The sequence below is a fragment of the Neolamprologus brichardi genome, chromosome 13, assembly GCF_056152115.1.
Source record: "Neolamprologus brichardi isolate AB-2024 chromosome 13, ASM5615211v1, whole genome shotgun sequence".
Taxonomy (NCBI): domain Eukaryota; kingdom Metazoa; phylum Chordata; class Actinopteri; order Cichliformes; family Cichlidae; genus Neolamprologus; species Neolamprologus brichardi.
This window is the reverse complement of record NC_142116.1, coordinates 25633230-25656381: the sequence shown is the minus strand read 5'-3', so window position 1 is coordinate 25656381 and position 23152 is coordinate 25633230. Positions and strand designations below refer to the sequence as shown.

General features: G+C 42.4%; 1 protein-coding gene across 1 annotated transcript in view; it reads left to right on the top strand.

The window, feature by feature from the left end:
• Nucleotides 1-23152, top strand: part of gabrzb (gamma-aminobutyric acid type A receptor subunit zeta, b) — a 78902-nt gene that overhangs the window by 6904 nt on the left and 48846 nt on the right. The window contains exon 2 of the mRNA XM_087850366.1: nt 10519-10608. Coding sequence (XP_087706492.1) covers nt 10556-10608 — 53 coding nt within the window. The 5' untranslated portion in view covers nt 10519-10555. The remainder of the gene's footprint in view (nt 1-10518; nt 10609-23152) is intronic.

Here is a 23152-nt window from a genome sequence, read left to right as displayed (position 1 = left end):
AGCTAAGCCACTGAGGGACTGTAATCCAGGCCAGGTTGGAGCCAGGGGCTGAGTTGCAGTTTGTGCAGCCTTTTCCAGTGTCCGCTGGAGGGCCCGAGGAGCCCGTCCAGCCTCATGCCACGCCAGCTGGAGGTTCAGCCGAGCCCGTCCAGCATTCTGCAACATCTGCTGCAGGGCCACCACCTGGTCCACCACCTGCAGCCGCCATGCTGACGCTTGGTCTCGACGCGACCCAGCCAGAGGTCGTTGCCACGCCTGGTCTCGTCTTGACCCAGCCAGAGGATGACGCCTCGCCTGGCCCTGCCACGCCTCAGCCTGGTCTCCTTTCACCTGCCAAGCCACGTCCAAGTCCAGCACGGCTGTTTCCGGAGCCTGTCAGAACAGCCTGTCGACGGAAACCAACCAAACCATCCAAGGATTATTGTCCACGCCGTCGACCACCAGCCAGTTCTCGTCCACGCCGTCGACTGCCAGCCAAGCCCCCTGACCGTCTTCGTACGTGTCCAAGTTGCCGCCGGCAGCCGACCAAGCTCTCCAAGTGTGGTCAGCCATGCCCACTTCGCCACTGCCGTTTTCAACGTTGTCGGCCTCCTGATCTGCTCCGTCACCACCGTTGGACTCGTGGCACACTTTGTTTTCGTCTGCATTTGGGTCCACCCTTCACTCTACACACAGTCAGCCCTGCTGATTGTGACAAAATGTGCCTGGCTATAACCTTCTCTGCAGCTTCCGTGAACTTGTCTTCTAAAAACTTGGTTTGTTTTCTTCTGGTACATTGCTATTCCTGCATAAACCCCAACTTGCTCTGTCATATGAAATTGCAAAGCAGGTGCTGCACCCAGGTGCTTAAGCAGGGCTGAGATTTATAAAACACATGTGCTTAAGCTACTGTTACTAAAAACAATAATGGTCCAGAAGAGCTTCGGTCAAACAATGATTTTAATGAACACACGCGTGGGGAGATGAACACTGCACACAGACAGCATCGATCTCCAAAGGGTGGAGCATTACTCAAACTCTTATAGCCACTGTTGACCCCCACCTAGTCGTAAAAGCCTAAACATTCACATTTTCCTAACTCCTAGCGAGCCTGACTTATGGCCTTGGCTCCCTATTTTGTCTGCCTTTAACAACGGTGGGAGTGAAGCTCCCGTGGAATGTGCTCTCTGTCTCCTTTACTATCAGAAAAAGCAAGGTCCTGACTCTCTGAAAACAGTATTTCTTATAACTCAGCAGTATAATGCATCATAAAACAATATCATTCATTCACAATAAATCAGCAGTCCAATGTAATACAAATTAGTTTAACAAATGTAATAGTTATCCTTCTAATTCAGGAGAATAATGCAAACTAAAACTACATAATAATTTCACAATCACAATTTCACAAATTAATCAGGGGTATAACATGGCATAAGATGATAATATTATAATCTCACACTACAAATGGGATTCTTAGAAAATACATAAGCACGTATTTTAGTTTTATGTTTCTTAATAAATAGCTAGAGGAGCAAGTGTGATTGTATATTGGAAATTATTACAAATTTCCTACAACCCTGGTTTCAAAAGTGTTGGGACACTGTGCAAAATGTATATAAAACATTGACTTTTATTGATTTCTATGTGTAATTAGCATTGACAGGTGTAATGAATTGAGTTATTGGGATAAATGTCAACACATAAAACAGCCAGTGACAAAAAAGGAGCATAAACACAGTATGACTTTTTAATTTTATAACCCTGTACGGTACACATACTCTCCATCATTCTTTAGGGGAATGAAATCAAGTTATTTTTTCTGAATTTTTATACTGGTTACTGCACTGTGAAAAATAAAATGGAGAATAAGGAAATATATATCCATGTAACTTAACATAGCCCACGACTTTATTTTTACTGTGTATATTGGTCTTTTTATAGGAAAAGAGTCTGAATCGTCATAGTAAAAAGGTACATGGCTACATTGTTTACAAGTCTTTGCACTTAGCAGCCCCCTTGATAACCAGTAACCAGTCAAGTTTTATAATAGTTACTTCAAATGCTTAGTGTCTTTGCCCCAGAAAAGGTTTTCAAAGCTCATAAAGAGGTCACAATCCTGCTGTTCTTGACCAAAGTTAAACAAGACATTACAGCTTCCCCGTCAACAGCTCGTCCCACCAGAGCACTAAAGAAATACCGCGCTAATTAATGTTGCAGATGCAGTAATGAGTAGAAATGCCTGCCACCGCACAGTTAAAGTTGTACATTCATGACCCTGACCTTCACCCTAACCCAGTCCACTGATGCAGTGTACTACCAATAAAATGTATTTTATTAAATGAATTGTTGGTAAGTTTCCTCAATAATGTGAAGAGCACTGCAAGAATTAAAAAGTGGGATTTCCTATATAGAGCAGTGCGCTATGAAAAGTTAAAGTAAAAATCAGTCGTATCAGTTCTTCTCACTGTCTCCCACTAAAGCACAGAAGTGATTTTAACCCTTAAGGACCCACAGTGACACTGGTGTCACTGCCCCTTTACACTTAGAGACTTGGTTATATATGATTCATTTGATATAAGACCCCCGTAATTTTCATGAAAGTAGAAATAGGTCTGGGCTCTTAAGGGTTAATACGCTTGCTTCTGTGCTTAGCTTTTTGTATAGTTGTCATGCTCACTACATTTCAGAAAGCTTTTAGATCATCAAGTACACTTCAATACATCCTAAATCAACTTATTGAGCCTTCAGTCATTATAGTCCCAACCTAGAAACTGTCGTCTGCTGCGCTGCCTTCCTCTTTTTTGAAGAACTTTCTGTGGGTGTCTTGAAGTGTGATACACATACAATAAACACAAAGCCTGCTCACATCCTAATAATGGCACTGTACCAAAATTGTCTATTCACATAGAGAGTGCTTGCAGAACAGTCCACAGTGAATAAGAGTGCCGTTTAAAGATGTCTGATAGGATAGACTACCTTGTTGGCGTAGATTTTTAATTCTCAACCAACACCATGCTTCACACACTTATAGTTAAGTTTTGTGAGCTAGCTTTCTTGTTTTGATGCACGTGTAGCATTTGCTCCATCCACAGTGAACAAGAAAGTGATGACTAGTTAGCGCAACATTATTTATACTAGATAGTGAATCTTTTATACTCTTGCAACTTTGATATTTATTGCAATTTAGTGCAACAACGAGGTGAAGCAAAATGTAAAATTAGAACAAGCAACACTGCCATGATTCACTAAATCACAGCTTTGAAGGATATAAATGAGAATAACTGGAGGAAGAGGAGAATTCGGTATAGACTAACAGCTTGGAGGCCACAAAGGTTGACATGCTATTGACTCATTCACTATGCCTGGAATAAGTACCTTGAAGAGCAACAAAGGAGAGAAAACCCTTGAATTAGATAAAGTGACTCAGTTCTGCCTGACTTATCTTCTTTTATTTGCTGCTGCCCTTTTCAAGTCGGCTCAAAATCAAATTGCAAACAGTCGGAGTCAGAGATGAAAGACAGGCATCACTTTGGGAAGCTGTTACCCATCATCCCACGTTAGGGTGTCCTTTATCATAGTAGTGACTGAGTTAAGGCCGATGTCAGACCAGTCTGAAGGACAAACAGGCTGAAGAATTGCCATAACTGATTTGAGATGTGGGGCCAGGTCTACCTAACTTAAGACATCAAGAACTCATTGTCTTGTCTCTTAAAATAACAGGTAGGGAGATCTTTAGTACTTAAAGTGGCAGCCCTGTATGTTCACAGTTTCACATCTGTATGTGTTTTGGTACTGTGTTGTTGCTGCGAAATAAGACTACAAACAGCCTGTCTGACAGTGTTGTGTCATTTGTTTACATTTGCCCAAAGATAAAAAAGTTATTCCCAGACAGTGACAGATGAGTCCAAATACACCAGCTGAGAAAACCAAAACAAATCATTCTGCAGTGTTATCATTTTCTGTCTGACCCAATACTTCTCCTCACTGAGTAAGTGTGTGTGTAGCGCCACAGACAAAGTAAATCTCAGAAACATTTCATGATACACAAGTATAAACATTTGACATGACTGTTGTCGAAAATCTGACATTCATTTATTGTCATTTTTAAATCTGTTCTGGTAATAGGCAATGATCCTCATATTGTTAGATGATTAAACCACAGTCATTTCTACAGCAAAAAAGCTATTTTGTAACATTTTTAAATCTTTAATATAATAATGTGATTATCCTTTTATTGTAAGCTGAAATATTCCAAACCTCCAAGGCACTCTCTTTTCATATATATTTAAAATGCCTTTATTCTCATGACATGGCTATATTTAACCTATAAGTCCAACGTTTTCATCCGAAGCCTTCATCAGGGACAAGCGTCCATGAACATATTGAATTCTTTTCTATAGGTGTTTCACCAATAGAGGTAAATCCACCTTCAACTTCCACACAGGATGTGAGGTTTTTTTTTTTTTTTTTTTTTTTTTTTTTTTTTTTTTTTTTTACCAGTAAAAGGTCTTTATAAACAGGGGTGCATATAAGTGGTCATTCGCTGTCAAAATAAAAGACGCGTACCAGATAAGAAGTTGCAACGTGCGTTTGCGTACATATAGAGTGGGATTTTCACGTCATATTCTGCACCACATCTCTGTGCGTTCATCATTTGTTTGACGCCAGCTCACCTCCTGCAACCTCTTTTCCGAGAATACGCGCTTCTTTTGCGGTTCGGACTCCTTCTGACATTTCTTTGGAGGTGGAGGAACACCAAGTAATTGCTTAAAGGAGCTTGCTTCTTCGACACCTTTAAGAGTTCTAAACAAATATCTGTCCTCCTCCAGAAAATCTTATGTACGCAAACACGCGTTGCAACTTCTTATCTGGTGCGCGTCTTTTATTTTGACAGCGAATGCGCAACTTATGTGCACCCCTGTTTATAAATGTCATTTATACTGTAGGCCCTTTACCGTACAAGGTCAACACCTGTTGTTGTTGTTTGGCTATATAAAGAAATTAAATGTGAATGAATTGAATTTTTGTCAGTTTTGGCAGCCGGGGGTCAGTCCGCCAGGGCCTCCGCTCCTGGCCGCCACCCGGCACACAATGCACCCGACCCCTATGGCGCCTCCTGCGGGTGGTGGGCCTGCGGGAGGATGGGCCCATGTCTCCTCTTCGGGCTGTGCCCGGCCGGGCCCCATGGACTAAGGCCCGGCCACCAGACGCTCGCCCTCAGGCACCCTCCCCGGGCCTGGCTCCAGGGCGGGGCCCCGGTAACCCTATCCCGGGCAGGGTAAACTGTTCCCTCGGTGTTTTTTTCATAGGGGTCTTCTGAATTATGAGTTCTTGAATCTTGTTGTTGCTTAAAATTAGTGTCACTGTTCTGTTCGGGAAAGAGAGAGTGTCCGGGGGCAACACCTGGTTCGCATTGCCGGCAATAAGTCGGACTCGTTCCCGGTGGGTGATGGGCTCCGCCAGGGCTGCCCTTTGTCACCGGTTCTGTTCATAATTTTTATGGACAGGATTTCTAGGCGCAGCCAAGTGGCGGAGGGCTTTCGCTTTGGTGGCCTCAGGATCTCATCTCTGATCTTTGCGGATGATGTGGTTCTGTTGGCTTCATCGGGTGAGGGCCTCCAGCTCGCACTGGAGCGGTTCGCAGCCGAGTGTGAAGCAGCGGGAATGAGGATCAGCACCTCCAAATCTGAGGCCATGGTTCTCAGCCGGAAAAGGGTGGAGTGCCCACTCCGGGTCGGGGATGAGGTCCTGCCCCAAGTGGAGGAGTTCAAGTATCTCGGGGTCTTGTTCGCGAGTGATGGGAGAAGGGAGCCGGAGATCGACAGACGGATTGGGGCTGCAGCTGCAGTAATGCAGACGCTGCACCGGTCCGTTGTGGTGAAGAGGGAGCTGAGTGTAAAAGCGAAGCTCTCAATTTACCGGTCGATCTACGTCCCTACCCTTACCTATGGCCACGAGCTGTGGGTAGTGACCGAAAGGACGAGATCGCGGATACAAGCGGCGGAAATGAGCTTCCTCCGAAGGGTGGCTGGCATCTCCCTTAGAGATAGGGTGAGAAGTTCGGCCATCCGGGAGGGGCTCAAAGTAGAGCCGCTGCTACTCCACATCGAAAGGAGCCAGTTGAGGTGGTTTGGGCATCTGGTAAGGATGCCCCCTGGGCGCCTCCTGGGTGAGGTGTTCCAGGCATGTCCCACCGGGAGGAGGCCCCGGGGCAGACCCAGGACACGCTGGAGAGATTATATCTCTCGGCTGGCCTGGGAACGCCTTGGTGTTCCCCCGGATGAGCTGGAGGAGGTGGCCGGGGAGAGGGAGGTCTGGGCCTCTTTGCTTAGGCTGCTGCCCCCGCGACCCGGCCCCGGATAAAGCGGATGAAGATGGATGGATGGATGGATGAATTGAATTAAAACGCCACCAGCAGGAGGACGCTTCCAAAAACCTGGACAAATTCAGTCAAAATCAGACAAGAAAATGATTTCCTTTACTGACCTATAATTTATAAATCCAGATTTCTTCCTTTTGGCTAAGGCTCTTTTGTATTTCTTTGTAGTCAGGGCTGGACTGGTAATCTGGCATTTTCAAGATATAACGACGCACTTTGGGGAGATGAGCCGTCTTGAAGGGCTTCTGTACAAGCACTTACAGCGGCCCATTTTAATTACTGACACTGGATTACCTAAATCAGACCTCTTAACTCAACCGCCCCCTTCGCTGTGCTCTCACGCACCTTTTGGGAAAAGTGAGGAAGAAGTGGCTAAAAGGTGGAGCTGAAAAGCTGAGAGAAAACAATAAAAAACAAACGAATAATAGAATCCTCTCAAATTAGCTGACACGTTAACTGGGAAGTAACGAGGTGGGAAGTAAGTACAAATGCTTTGTTACTGTACTTAAGTAGAATTTTCAGCTATCTGTACTTTACTTTACTTATTTTTCTTGCAACTTTTTACTTTCACTCCCTACGTTTCAAGAAAAATATCTGTGCTGTGTTCCTACATCAAAGCAGAGAAGTAAAGTGGGCGGGGGGAGTCAGCTGTTAGCTAGCGCTAAAGTAGAATGAGCATAAAGGGAGTGATGTTTCTCCACGACATAACGTTTCAACAGCATTTCTATCATCTCAACAAACATCAGCACACACACAAACCCATCGTGTGTAGTCACACAGTGTGTTGTTACAGCTGCTGTGTTACTCAGGCAGAGAAACAAAAGAGAGGTAACTGCACTCAGAGATGGAGAAAGACCGGACAGGAAAAGAAGACGAGAGGTTAAATTTAAAGGTAATGGCTGCTCAGGGATACCTGATAAACTGCAGATTTAAATGTGTGATGTCATAATTTATGTAAATACATTTTTGTGTCATATTAATATAGCAGAAGGTCCAGTTACCTGTGCATAAAAATGGTTGGTAGAATTGTCCTTCAGGGAGCTACTTTTTACTTTCTTACTTTGAGTGCATTTCAGAGCCTGTGCTTTTTCACTTTTACTTGAGTAAAGAAATTGATCAATACTTTTACTGGATTTTTTTTAACACACGTATCTGTACTTGTATCCTTTCCAAAGAGTACATCAAATGGAAGCGCTTCTTAAAACAACTTGAAGTGATCCTCTTTTGAAACAGTCCTATTTTTATAGAGGTTTCAAATAGGTATTCCTGGTTGGCTGAATAGCTTTCCAGGGTACAGTAAAGTACTCTAAGGTACAGGCTGAACTGCTGTCAGGTGAGTGGGTATAATTTTGTATTTCAGTCTTCTATTATGTTGAAATTACTCTCCCACTAAGTCCACCAACTCTAATGGGCAGTAATTTTGTTTGATTTGCAGTAATGTATATATTGTTTATTGCTGTGTAATGGCACACTGGTCCAAAACCGAGACACTCATATATCTACGTATTATTTTTCTTTTAGCATAAATCAAAACTGTAATGATTTGACTTTATTATTATTGAATGGGGTTTCATAACTACCACATATAGAAAAAATCATTACATTTCAGTAAAATCATTACATTAAAATCATTGGTAAATTAAGATAATGTTTAACCTACTAATATATGGGAGAGAGAGAGAGACCAGAACAGAATGTGATAATTCAGTCCTTAAGCCATGACACATGCATAACATATAACTATAAAATATGTAAACTAGCTCGAGGCAGATGGCTATCCCTCCTTGAGCCCTGTTTTACCAGAATAATAATAATAATAATGGATTGTATTTATATAGCGCTTTTCGAGACCCTCAAAGCGCTTTGCAATTCCACTCTTCATTCACTCTCACATTCACACACTGGTGGAGGCTACAGTTGTAGCCACAGCTGCCCTGGGGCAGACTGACAGAGGCGAGGCTGCCATATCGTGCCATTGGCCCCTCTGGCCATCACCAGTAGGCAACGGGTGAAGTGTCTTGCCCAAGGACACAACGACCGAGACTGTCCGAGCCGGGGCTCAAACCGGCAACCTTCCGATTACAAGACGAACACCCAACTCTTGAGCCACGATCATCACCAGAGATCTCTTACCTTGAAAAGAAGTTCTTCTTTCCTACCCTCCCTTCATAATGCTTGCTCATAGGGGATCATTGGGCTTCTTCTGTAATATTGTACTGCACTGGTGCTCTGTAAATAAATACAACCAAGACATCAAAAAGATATCTGCAGACAGTAACAGACGAATCCAGCTACTCTACACCTGGTGAGAAAACAAAAACAAGTGATTCTACTATTTAATCTTTTACTTTATGACCCTATTGTGTATATTTCTGTGTATTTATTGTTCATCTGTGATAGAACTTGAATAAATGGCAGTCTGTCAGAATCAGAAACCAAAAAACATTGAATGCTGAACAGGAATAGTAGGGGATAGCTGTAAAAAGGACCTTTAAAGTTCTGGACTGGAAATAGGGGGAAAGTTAACAGAATTTTTCTGTCATTTTTTTGAGGTTCTTTAATACAAAAAATGTTTTAATCATAAATATACTTTGATTAGTATGCAATTATCATCATCATAAATCATATGAGACTTTATTCGATAACAGTTCAACAATACTCGATCCACTTCCAAGAATGTTTCACGAACAGCAGCTAACAGTTGCTAACAGCAGCAAAAACAGCAGCTCTTACCAACAGAAAAGTTCACGGGTATCAGACAGAAGTGAGCTTCACTGACTCGTTGACTCGTATTGAACTTTCACAAAGTTTTACAGCTTCCTCTCGAGTAAATAGATGTGAACAGATAAAAACGTTGGACAACGCCTTTTAAGTCATTTTAAAGCAGAAATCAAACTTGTTTTAATCATCACAATGACAATCAAATCTCAGTTTAATATTGCAAGATAGTTTAACTGCGCGCAAAGACAAGAAAGAAGATTTAAGTTCTAAAAATATATGTATGCCCACTTCAGAGCACATGCATTTTTACATCAACAGACCAGACTTATGTATGAGTCATAATGGAAAGAAGTGAGAGAGAATTTTGAACTTCACTCCATTTCTGTCAGCTTCAGTCGTGACATCGAGAGCAGAGACAGGAAGTCGGCCATACTGTGTCTTCACCATGCTTTCTGCATTTATGACCAAAATGGCTGAATAAGTACACATGTCCTCAGTGTCACTATGTGTGTAGAGAATAGGAGAAACCTAGTGCTCAATAATGTATCTCTGGATTCCCAGTTTCGTATATTCATTTAGTATTCCCTTACTGTGTATGCATTATACATGTTTCACTGTAAAACCTGTTGGGACTGAGGCATGTCTTACCTGCTTTAGAACTGTGTACCCTCTGCTATGCAATCCCTTACCTAAAAATGTAATGTTACCATCAACAGGATTTACTGTAGTTCAAGCTTGGACCAAAGTAAAGACACTTTTAACACCATAGCCACAGAAGTTTGCTTTCAACTTTACATTAAATATTTCCTTAGACCAACTTGCCATCTATGGCAAGTTGGGTCTCAGTTTTTTCTGGTCTCTGAAGGGTTTCTGTGCACTTTTATCTTAAAAGAGAGAGCGAGAGGGAGTGCAGGAGGATATAAGAAATGAGAGGACATTGGAAATTGCTTTATTACTTTTCACCCAAGCTCAGCGCCAGACTTGGAGGTGAGGTGAAATCATTAACAGGAGGCCATTATGCTGCCGAGAGAATATCCCTAAGGCAGACCAGCACAGTTATTCACTACCGTGTGATTTAGAAATACATCAGGAAAGAATGTCTTACATTTCAGTGTTTGAGGGAATCTATTAAAGATAACCAAGTGGCACAGAGAAACCACCGTTACCTGGGTGATAAAAATCATGTGAGTAAAGAGAAAATATGTATTTTTGGAACCTCAGACAGGCCACACATGTGCCCCTCTGTGCTGCCTGCCAGCTGGAAAGCAAAGCTCTAGAAGTCACTGATCCTGCACAAGTCCTGCCCTGCATCCTTGTTGAAATGCATAAAACTGTTTGGTCTTCAAAGCGCAGCACAATCTATATTTCCTGACTGCTATCATTACTTGCATCCCATTAAACGGCATGTTATTCTCCATTGTGTGCCCCTTTTCCAGATAAACTCCACTTGGCGTCTTCACTCCTCCAGCAGCCATGGCTCTCTCTGTATCTGGAGGAACCGTGTTCACTGTACTCCTCATTAGCAGGTAAGAAAGGACAACCACTGGGATCTACAGCCACAAAGTCATCAGCCATGTCAGATTCTAATTTCTAACAACACCAAAGCTTTGTAGTCAATGAGCTCAGGAGGAGATACTTAGTCGCAACATTTTTGTGTAAACCATCAATACTCAATAACAACTCTCCATGCATGAGGCAAAAAGCATTGAAACTCCATGCCTGCACTGATGACACTGCTGAGCAGAATCGATGAGGCAGCATCCAGCACCACATGGATACAATTGGTGTTAAAATCCCTGCAGAGGTCGTATGGTGAGAATGATGGGATGCTTTGGTGCACATTTGTATGCTGTTGGGAACCGAAGACTCTGCTCTTCTTGCAGTTTATTCTCAAATTATAGAGTGCACTATGCACATTCTAGATAAGACAAACCCTCTGGCTCATACTGAAACCAGCTATAAGATATGCTCTGTATAGTGCAGCACTTCTTTTCACAAAAAGCTATGGGATTTATGTGTTGTGGTGGGTTCCCGCCACCTAAGGGCCTCATTTATTAAACACTTCTAAAATATACATTTATATTACAAATATAAGTCTGCTCAAAAGTCATAAATGGTGCGAACAAAAGAAAATAAATCAGATTTATACTATAAGACTACGAAGGCACTGTTCACTTGAGAAATCCCAGTATACCTGGAAGTGAAGTCTAGCTTTCTACATAATCTAACCATAAAGAGCCAATGACAAGCCTATGTCATAGACTGTATATAAAAGATTGACTTAACTATGCTGAAATCACTGTTTGGATTTGGATCGTTGGCATACTATGTTTATTTATTTATTTGTGTATTTGTAAGAGTAGTCAAAGTGCTAAGTTATAAGCTAATGCTAGTGTAAGCTAATGCTAGCAAACAAACTTTTTTTTAGCAAGGTACTATGAGCTCTGCACATGCACATACAGATACCTGCTAATTAATTTCAAGTAACACACTAGAACAATAGTAGAATTTCACTCACCAAAATGATCCAACATCATCAGAACGCAGGTTGAGAGGTCCAGTTCAATAACTCAACAGAAGTGAGGCCTAGCAGACAGCTGCTGGCTACATGTCAGTCTCCACCCTGTTTTTATGAAGAGGGAAATTACCAACTGATACTAAAATAACTCTTTCAGGTTGTAAATATGTCAGTTTAGTGGTGAGCACATCGGATTCTTCTTCTGCCTGTCATAGTGGTACAAAATACGGCTGTATAAATGGCTCGCTCACTCGTGGAGTCATGTGTGGAGCTATTTCAGCTCCACAAACAGCCAAGACATGGTTTGCAAGGCCACAAATCTTGTGAAACACAAACAAAAGTCAATTATAACACAGAATTTGGTGATGACTTGAGGAGGAGAGGGACAGGTACTGCTAGGGTGAGATTAGCATACACTATGGTGATGTATACACTACTTTTTAGTAGGATTTTCCAAACACATTAAGATTTTCTACAAAGTATCGGTATCGGATCAGTATTGCTGATTCAAAGCTGAAATGTACTTGGTATTGGATGAGAAAAGAAATCAGTGGTATCACACATCACTGGTTTCTTAGTTTACGTTTGGCCTTTTAAAATGGCATTTCCACAGTGGCTTCATTTTAAGCCTTGGTGGATGCTGGCTATTGCACAGAAATGAGCTTATCAATGGTTCTTATAATCATTACTTTCTCTGGCAGTATCTGCGCATTAATCATGCAGCGTTATGCACAGTTGGCATCGCAGCATTTACACATTCACAGCAATGAGGCTGACTGATTCACAATTTTACAGAATGAGCTCTATAGTTAATGGTAGCCTGCTTGAATCTGCAAGTAAAAGTCTTGAGAGACACTCAGAATAAGAATATGCCCGTTCGGTTTACATGAAAAGGAGGTGAAAGAGACTGAGCCTATATTCATCTATACACTTCGATATTGATACAGTTGATGTCAAAGAAAGAGTTTCTTGAATCCACTTCGCTCATGCTGCATTTCAACAGCTGGACTGTGGACCCCTCTACTCTCCTCTCTGGGGGTTGTAAATGGGATGGTGAGACACCACTGGAAACTGGAAACTGTGCTACTGTTGGCTTAAGACAAAAAGAATAGGAAAGGGTGAAGACGTGTTAGGAGGCAGTGGGAGAAAAGGAAAAGCAGATGTGGAAATGAGAGTAGTGATTTTTAATGTAGTATAGTAGTAATATAACTGGTAAACGGAGAGAGGAGGCTGGTATTATGGCAAAAAGGAAAGTAGAAATAATGTGTGCAGGGGATGTGGAAAAGGAAGCAAAGCCAGGAGCACTCGAGGTGGATCGAAGCTGTTCTACCATGGTGTAGATAAAAAGAGAAATGGAGTAGGAGGGATCTTGCAGAAAGAGTATATAAACAGTGTTGTGGAGGTGGAGAGTGTCAGACAGGATCACGAGTTTGAAGCTGGAAATCGAAGGGGTGATGTTTAATGCTGGCAGTATGTATGCCCAACAGGTTGGATGTCAGTTAGAAGAGAAAGAGGAATTTTGGAGGAAGTTAGGTGAAGTGTAGAGAGTGTCCCCGGAGGGGAAAGAGTGGCAATTGGAGGTGATTTCAATGGACATGTAGGTGAAAGGAACAGAGGTGACGATGACTGAGCGGCAGTATGGCTTCATGCCAGAGAAAGAGCGCTACAGATGTGATCTTTGTTTTGAAAATGTTGATGGAGAAGTACAGGGGAGGTCAGGAGGAGCTTCAATGTATATGATAGGGTGCCAAAAGAGGATCTGTGATCGTGTATATATGAGTCAGGAGTGGCTGAGAAGTATATGAGGTTGGCGTAGGACATGTGTGATGACAGTGGTGAGGTGTGCAGTACCAGTGACAGATGGGTTTAAGGTGGGGCTGGGATTACATCAGGGATCAGCTTTGAGCATCTTCTTGTTTGCAGTGGTGATGGACAGGCTGGCAGATGAGGTCTGGCAGGCGTCTCTAAGGACTAAGGTGTAAGCAGATGATGTGATCTGTAATGCAAGTAGGGAGCAGGTGGGAGAAAGCCTGGAGAGGTGGAGGTATGCAGTGGAAAGAAGAATGAAAATCAGAATGCATGCGAGGCAGGTGGAAAAGGAAACGTAGAAGCAAAAATATTGAAGGTTAATGAGTTTAAATAACTGGGGTTAACAATCCAGAGCAATGTTGTTGGACATGAGAGGTGAAGAAAAGTGTGCAGGGTGGAGCGGGTGGAAACAAGTGTCAGGGGTGATTTGTGACAGAAGGATAGTGGCAAGAGTGAAATGGATTTAGATGAAGGATGGTACTAAGTCCTGCTATGATGGTTTGTAGATAGTGGCACTGACAAAAACACAGGAGGCAGAACTGAAGGTGGCAGAGGTGAAGGGAGGAAGAAAGAACAACAATTTTTTACCAGGAGTGACTAAAATGGACAGGATTAGAAATGAGTATATCAGAGGGGCAGCTCAGGTTGAGCAGCTTGGAGACAAAGTTGGAACCCTGAGATGGTTTGGACATGTGCAGAGGAGGGATAGTGCATATATTGGACACAGGATGCTGAAGAGGAAGGCCTCAGAGATGATTCACTGATGTAAAGGGGATGCTAGGGGTAAGGTGAGATGGAGCAAGGTGATCAGCTCTGAGGACCCTTAAAGGGAGCAGAAATTCAACAGGTGGGACAACCCTAAGTACAGTTGCAGTGGCTCAGTGTGGGGAAAAGAATCCCAACTCCAAAATTCCTAGCGTGAGCTCCAGTAGATTTTATAATGTACAGGCTGTGATCAGCTGACCTGCTGCTCTTTGTGGATTTACAAAACTTAATGAACAACAATGTCAACAATTTCACAAGCTGTCTTGGCTGGCTTCCATTTCCTACACTAGTAGTATACTGTATATTGTCTCATACTAGACCTACAGCTGGTATAAAGGTTGAAGTCAGTGAATTAATCTATCCGTAAGTACTAAAGCCACTATGCACCAGTCCGACGCAGTGCTTTATTATATATTCGTCACACTACAGCAATCTAATCTCTTTATTCCATCCAACTACTGTATATTTTCTTGCAACATTTAAATAACACAATTATTAAATAATTATTAAATAATATTAAATAACACACTGGAAATACAGCAGCTGGATCTGAGACTAACAACACACTGTGCAACAAACTGCACTCAAACAGTTTGTGTGTTTGTGTGTTTGCTGATAGAAACGCTACATTTGAAATTACCTGATGGTTAAAAAACTTCCTTTATGCTCACACCTCTTCTGTAGTGCTAGCTAAATGCTAAATGGCCTGTATTTGTATAGCGCTTTACTAGTCCCTAAGGACCCCAAAGCGCTTTACACATTCAGTCAGTCAGGTGATGGCAGCTACATTGTAGCCACAGCCACCCTGGGGTGTACTGACAGAGGCGAGGCTGCCGGACACTGGTGCCACCGGGCCCTCTGACCACCACCAGTAGGGAACGGGTTAAGTGTCTCGCCCAAGGACACAACGACCAAGACTGTCGGAGCCGGGGCTCGAACCGGCAACCTTCCGATTACAAGATGAACTGCCAACTCTTGACCCACGATCGCAAAGTACTGAAGCAACAACTTACAGACACCTGCACTAGTTCCTGCTTACTTTAACCGCTGAGTATAAACACTATAAATGATACAGATGAGTCAGAAGTAATAAGCCTGTATTAAAAATGTGAGGGGTAGAAAGTGCAGATATTTATGGAGTAATATATGGAGTAAAAGTAAAAAGTTGTCAGAAAAATATATACTCAAGTAAAGTCCAGATACCTGAAAATTCTACTTTAGTACAGTAACAAGTGTTTTTACTCACTTTCAGATCAGGTTTTATTTATTTTTACGTTAACATAGCTAAACAAAGACAGTGACCATGTAAAATTAATGTGGTATCATGGCCACTGTGAACATGTAAACATCTGAGCCAAAGTACAGTCTCAACTTGGCTAACACTGAGTATACCAGAAGAAGGCAGCTGCCTTCTTCTGGTAGCCTGACCTCTAGTGCAGAGCTTTGATGTTGAAAACACACTATAAAAAGAGTCAGCCATCACTGGCACCCATCTGAAACAATGAGAACAAGCTTTGTCCTGCTTTGGCTTGTGTTTGTGTTTGCAGAGGTGTTTCAGTGGAACAATGTGCATCCCAAAATGAAACAATGGGCTGAAATTTCAGGCGTTTGATTTGTGTTTTGCAACATCGTGTTTGCAAGACATATATGTAGGACAGTCGGCTCAGAGTACCAAAATGATGAACGATTCTTGTGTGTGTGGCTCTTGCTTTTAGAAGGAAAGTGCTGTGGGTCTGTTAGGTTGTTGCAGTTCCATCTCTTCTTTTTGATCATTTGGCAGACCTTTGCATTACTCCTGAGTGACAAATCCAACCTCTCTTTTTTGTTTTTAACTGCATTCATCTTGTGCTTCAGAGGCAAAGTTGTGTGAGTAATTTAACGATGAATAAAATTAATTTTGTTAAGAAAAGTACAAAATAAATACATCAGATAATATAAATTTACTTGATTGTTATTTATTATTAAAACAATCAAAGATGTTCGCATGTCAGCTTATCTGCTAGCGATGGGTGCTTATGGGTGGGATGGTATGCCGATTAACTGATTGTCTCGTTGTCTCAAAAACCTGATCCAACTTTCTGAGTCAGGATCTAAACAAGATCCAGGCCGAATTTTAGATGGAAGCTCAGCGTCCCATCAGCAAATCCTTTTAGTGCTCAGCTCTCACGCTTTAATAGACAAAGCAAAACCTCTTAAGGACCACAACTGAAGGCAAACCTTTATTACAGGTAACAAGCTGAAGCAGTTTGAGTCATGTAGGTCACACCGTCAGTTGGAATGATCTGTTTAGAGTCTGGAACAGTTGGTGTTTTGCTTGTTGTTGAGGATGTGGTACACCATTAATGTAGCTGAGCCATAAGAGACATGCTTATTAATGCTTTACTGTCAGTCATGCCTCCTTTCATGTCCGTGTGGCACTTGGTGAAAATCCCGGCAGCACCGGAGCATTGTTTTTCTCCTGAAGTAAAAAGAACAAAAGGAGAGACTGAAGATCACAGCTGATCACAGCTGAACTTGTTATGAGTAGAAATAAATACAGATTGTGATCTGAGGCAGTCATCTGTAGCTTTGTTTGGCAAATTTACTGATTGTTAGTTAACTGTTGCAATGCTGCAGACAGCATATACATATGTAGAAGATGGTCAGCATGCTACGTATAACATAGCCACCCCAGTTGAGAACAATTGTTTTCTTTTAAATTGCAGTTATTAGAGGGCTTAAGTTAGCACAAGAAACCAAACATTATCTTTTTAAGTTAAGCTTCTGAAATGGTTTACCCAACAGAATGCCAAGCTCTTTAACTGAAACGAGTTTTTAAATGCAGAAATCTAATTTTTGTTGTTATCAACAAATTTTTAAATTACCTGTTTTAAAAAACACCCTAGGAAAAACTGTAAAGCTAATCATGATTTTTTGATTAGGATGTCAAATTACAGTGATTTACTTACAGCCCTGAACAGAAACATTAGTTTTAGTGGTTGAGGTTGATTAATTTCTGTCTTCTCAGGCAAACCTGAGAGCTTAAAATGGTATGAGCTCAATGGTATAAAACATGTATTCATTTTGTTATATAATGAATAAAAAACTATAATTCTTAGTTTTAAACAGATTACTGACTTCTTGTTTTGTTTATAAGTAAAATACATAAAATTGTTAAGCACTGTAAATAACAATGGGCGAAGCGTGACGTGCATAGATTAGTCAGGTTCAGCTATGACTGAGCAGTTGCTATTCATGTGGAAGGATTTAGTCTCATAAAGGCTGCAATCCACAGTAAAGCCAGTCCTTTATCTGATGAAGCAGCTTTAGATTAAAGGTTATATTTTTGATTTTGTAACCAGACGTAAATGTATTCCTCTGCAAGTCATTCATCAACCCACATGTGCAAACACGAGCTCCAGCATCAAAGCGGCCAGGCTTGATTTCTCATTTAATCTGTTTCAATAGAGGCTTAATAATTTAAAGTAGCACCATAATACTGCATATAGGCACCAATGGTTTCTGTGCAATGGTTACAGAAAGGATGGCTAGAATTTTACTGAAACCTATTACAAGCAGATTAAAGGCTTACACTATGCTTTTCTTGCTTTAACTGGAGAGACATGACTTACTCCTGTATAGAAATCCATTCTATGTCAGCTTTATTGATTATGACTCGAGAGATTAGTGTATCCCTATGCTTGGATAATTACAGCACTGGACTGTCTCAAGGAAGACGCCACAAAAAGATACAGTGGTAAAGAAGTAATTGGCTTAAAGGAACATTGTATCATATATTTTGTTTTTCATTCACTGGAGAAACAAAGTATCATCCATTGAAAGGCCTATATCATGTCTACTGTAGGAGGAGCTTTTGAGGTTGTGGATTAAAAGAAAAGTGGAATTGCAAAGGTATGACTTGAAATTATGTCAGATCCAGGGACTGGACCTCAACAAGTGGGAAGAGTGATCTGTAGCTGTGCTGCCTCTGACAAGTCGATGCTCGAGGCTGCTCACTGATGTCACTTCATTGATGTCAAGAGTTACCAAAATATAACACCACTGATGTTTCAGAGCAGATGCCACGGCCGATTAGAGCTTGACTGAAAGACAACAAACACATATGGACAGACCTTAGCTTTTATACCAAGTGTCTTAAAACTACAAGCAGAATGCTTAAACCTGAGCTGTTCCCTTGTTTTGTAATCAAAGAATTGGTGGGATTGGTTTTCAGATAATAGGCTCATTTGTTAAATGGTAAGATTGCATGGCTTTGAAATATGCTCACTGATGTGAAGTTTTTGCTCTATTTCAACTCAGCTATGTAAGTAAGGGTGTACTCACACTAGGTAATCTGTACCACGCCTGAGCACATTTGACCCCCAAGGGCCATTCGCTTTTACTAGTGCGATCTCAGCGTACCGTATGTGGGCACAGTTAGGGAAAGCTTGGCTACTTGGACAGGCCAGCCCAGGCGTGGTGGTTCAGTTGTACTCGAGCGTAGTACACAGTGTGTGACATCTAACCATGCCCAAGCAAGGAGCTCATGCACTTCCTCGACAGCTGCCTCCAAGAAAATCGCTGTGTTAAGTAATTAACAAATCTATAAAGCATGTGGGAGGACAGCATGTTGCCGTTTCCAAAAGTGGCCCTATTTAAGCAACAAAATTCATAAAATGAACCCCATTGTGCCCTCCAGAGAGCTTTTCAGAAGTGTGTGTGTGTGTGTGTGTGTGTGCGTGTGTGTGTGCGTGAAAGTGAGAGAGAGGAGTTGAAACCCTGAGACAAACTGAAGCATATTCAGGACTGGATTGTTAAGCACAGTGTTGGTGCGGGTCAGCGGGGAAGTGGAGAGGAGGGTCAGACATGGCAACTATTATTTTTGTGTGTGTGCATGTATATGTATGTGTGTGTGTGTGTGTGTGTGTGTGTGTGTGTGTGTGTGTGTGTGTGTGTGTGTGTGTGTGTGTGTGTGTGTGTGTGTTTGAGAGGGAGACAAAGAGTGGGAGAAACAGATTAACAAAGAAGGCGCTAACAGAGAATATACAGGGAATATTAAAAATACTCAGCTTCCTCTGAGTTAACTAATGAGGCTATTGAGTTCCACAAATATCACAAAATCCACTTTTCTTTTTCTTTTTTTAATAACAACAGCTGTTAGTAATTGTCTTGCCATGCAGCAGATGTTCTTTGAAATCCGTCATTTATCATTTTCTGCAGAAAAGCTGAACTTTAAACCAGTCTCTAAGTTTAACTGTAGGTCCTCTATCTTAAACAAGATATTCTCTCTGTGCCATTTCCATTTTCAGAGTGCTTTGTCATAAGCTGTTTTCATATATGTCTGTGAAGGTTCTCAGTCATCCAGGTCATCGTAGTCAAAGGAGCTTGCAAAGAAAAGCGTCTGGACTTCTTTAAGTTACTTGAAGACGTTTCACCTCTCATCCGAGAGGCTTCTTCAGTTCTAAGGTCAAATGGTGGAGAGTCCCAGATATAAACCTGGTGGGAGTATCCCCCCACAGAGGGACAAAAGGACCCCCTGATGATCCTCTAATCGCCTGAGCCAAGGTGTGGAACTGGGTGTGGGTCCCAATCAGCCAGAGTTTCGGGTGGGTTCATTGTGAAACCTGGCCCCACCTTATCATGCGAATTCCTGAGGTCAGATGGCCCAGGATGTGAGTGGGCCTTAAGGCGTCTGGGAAGGGATCTCAAAACTGGATTATAGATGGCAGAGAGTTGGTGTCGTAAACCACCGCCTCTGTTCAAAGATGGTCGCTCACAGTGGACATAGATGGCTTCTTTCACTTCTCTTTCAAACCATCTGTCCTCTCTGTCCAAAATGTGAACATTGGCATCCTCGAAAGAGTGACCTTTATCCTTAAGATGCAGATGGACAGCTGAATCTTGTCCTGTGGAGGTGGCTCTTCTGTGTTGTGCCATGCGCTTGTGAAGTGGCTGTTTGGTCTCTCCAATGTAGAGGTCTGGGCATTCCTCGCTGCACTGTACAGCATACACCACATTGTTAAGTCTGTGTTTTGGCGTTTTGTCTTTCGGGTGAACCAGTTTTTGTCTGAGTGTGTTGCTGGGTCTGAAGTACACCGGGATGTCATGCTTGGAGAAAACCCTCCTGAGTTTCTCTGATACACCGGCTACATAGGGGATGACAATGTTGTTGCGCCTGTCCTTCTTATCCTCCCTCGCTGGTGTCTGATCTTCTTTTCTGTGCCTCTTTGCTGACTTTAAGAACGCCCATTTAGGATAGCCGCACGTTTTGAGTGCTTCCTTTACATGTGTGTGTTCCTTCTTTTTCCCTTCAGGCTTAGAGGGAACATGTTCTGCCCGGTGGTGTAGGGTCCTAATTACTCCAAGTTTGTGTTCCAGAGGGTGATGGGAGTCAAACAGGAGGTACTGGTCCGTGTGTGTGGGCTTCCGGTAAACTTCGATGTTGAGGTTGCCATTCTCTTCAATGTGCACCGCGCAGTCCAGGAAAGGCAAACAGTCATCCTTCGTGTCTTCCCTGGTGAACTTGATGTTTTTATCCTCACCACCACATATTTCAAATACAACGAAGGCTATTACAGACAAAAACATGGCTGTGCCATGGGCTCCCCCGTGTCACCTATTGTAGCCAACCTTTACATGGAGGAAGTGGAAAGGAAGGCTCTTGGTTCTTTCAAAGGAAGAGTACCCAGCCACTGGTACAGATATGTAGACGACACCTGGGTCAAAATCAAGACACAAGAAGTGGAATCCTTCACTGCGCACATCAACGCTGTGGATAAAAACATCAAGTTCACCAGGGAAGACACGAAGGATGACTGTTTGCCTTTCCTGGACTGCGCGGTGCACATTGAAGAGAATGGCAACCTCAACATCGAAGTTTACCGGAAGCCCACACACACGGACCAGTACCTCCTGTTTGACTCCCATCACCCTCTGGAACACAAACTTGGAGTAATTAGGACCCTACACCACCGGGCAGAACATGTTCCCTCTAAGCCTGAAGGGAAAAAGAAGGAACACACACATGTAAAGGAAGCACTCAAAACGTGCGGCTATCCTAAATGGGCATTCTTAAAGTCAGCAAAGAGGCACAGAAAAGACGATCAGACACCAGCGAGGGAGGATAAGAAGGACAGGCGCAACAACATTGTCATCCCCTATGTAGCCGGTGTATCAGAAAAACTCAGGAGGGTTTTCTCCAAGCATGACATCCCGGTGTACTTCAGACCCAGCAACACACTCAGACAAAAACTGGTTCACCCGAAAGACAAAACGCCAAAACACAGACTTAACAATGTGGTGTATGCCGTACAGTGCAGCGAGGAATGCCCAGACCTCTACATTGGAGAGACCAAACAGCCACTTCACAAGCGCATGGCACAACACAGAAGAGCCACCTCCACAGGACAAGATTCAGCTGTCCATCTGCATCTTAAGGATAAAGGACACTCTTTCGAGGATGCCAATGTTCACATTTTGGACAGAGAGGACAGATGGTTTGAAAGAGGAGTGAAAGAAGCCATCTATGTCCACTGTGAGCGACCATCTTTGAACAGAGGCGGTGGTTTACGACACCAACTCTCTGCCATCTATAATCCAGTTTTGAGATCCCTTCCCAGACGCCTTAATGCCCACTCACACCCTGGGCCATCTGACCTCAGGAATTCGCATGATAAGGTGGGGCCAGGTTTCACAATGAACCCACCCGAAACTCTGGCTGATTGGGACCCACACCCAGTTCCACACCTTGGCTCAGGCGATTAGAGGATCATCAGGGGGTCCTTTTGTCCCTCTGTGGGGGGACACTCCCACTAGGTTTATATCTGGGACTCTCCACCATTTGACCTTAGAACTGAAGAAGCCTCTCGGATGAGAGGTGAAACGTCTTCAAGTAACTTAAAGAAGTCCAGACGCTTTTCTTTGCAAGCTCCTTTGACTGTTTTCATATACTCACTACAACCCTTAACTCAGATATTAGCAGAGTGGCTGCATATGAGAATGCAACTATGTCAGGTGTTTCAGTCACACCTGACACTAAACTGACTTTAACCTACCTAGTACAATGAGCTGATGTCCGTTTGGGCTCATGTGAGACCTGAGCAGGTAACTTTGTGGATGATTCACGTATCCTACCTTCTTCATGCTATATACCTCTCGCCTAAACCAGAGTATTTCATATTTCCATAGAATTTATTGTTCCAACATTGTCCAGAGCTAATATGCGAAACGGCAGACACCATCAGTACTGTTTTCTACTTCCTTTCTTACATTTTGCTAATTTTTGCTTTTTAAAAAAAAAAAATAACAATTTTTTTATCACTTCAGGCTCAAGAATACTGTTTAAACCCCTCAGCAGCACATATGTACTTGCCTGCACTGTAGCAGACATCGGGAAGTGATGTACAAAAATTAATGAAACCACCTCTACTCTGACTAAGGATATGAAAAGCTGCTTTGTGCTTTTGGTTGTTTCTACCACTGGTGCTTTCTCCAAGAAACAAAAATGTTTTGATGAGCGATTTCAACTCTGCTCAGAATATTAATGCTACGCTGTGTATTTTATTTTAGTTAATATATCCTTCTGGTAAAGCACCAGATTCATTTAGATGACACAGCATGATGAAGTTTAATAAAATTGCTGTGATGGTTCTCTCGTGCATATAGAAAATCCAAATTTCCAGAGAGCCTTTTGACTGTAAATCATTAAACTTCATACATTTAGTTAGATCACTTATACCTGCCAGAAGCAATAATCTCTTTGCTCTTTGAAAAATAGATATACACTCAATAGCCAATGGCCATCAGGCACATCTGTTCAGCTACTCATTAAGCTAAATATCTGATGAGCCAGGTACATGGCAGCAGCTCGGTGTATTTATGTGTGTGGACATGGTCAAGGTGACCTGCTGAAATTCAACCTCAGCATTAAAATGGGGGAGATGTGATTTAAGTGACTTTTAACATGGTATGGTTGTTGGTCCCAAACAGTCTGGTCTGAG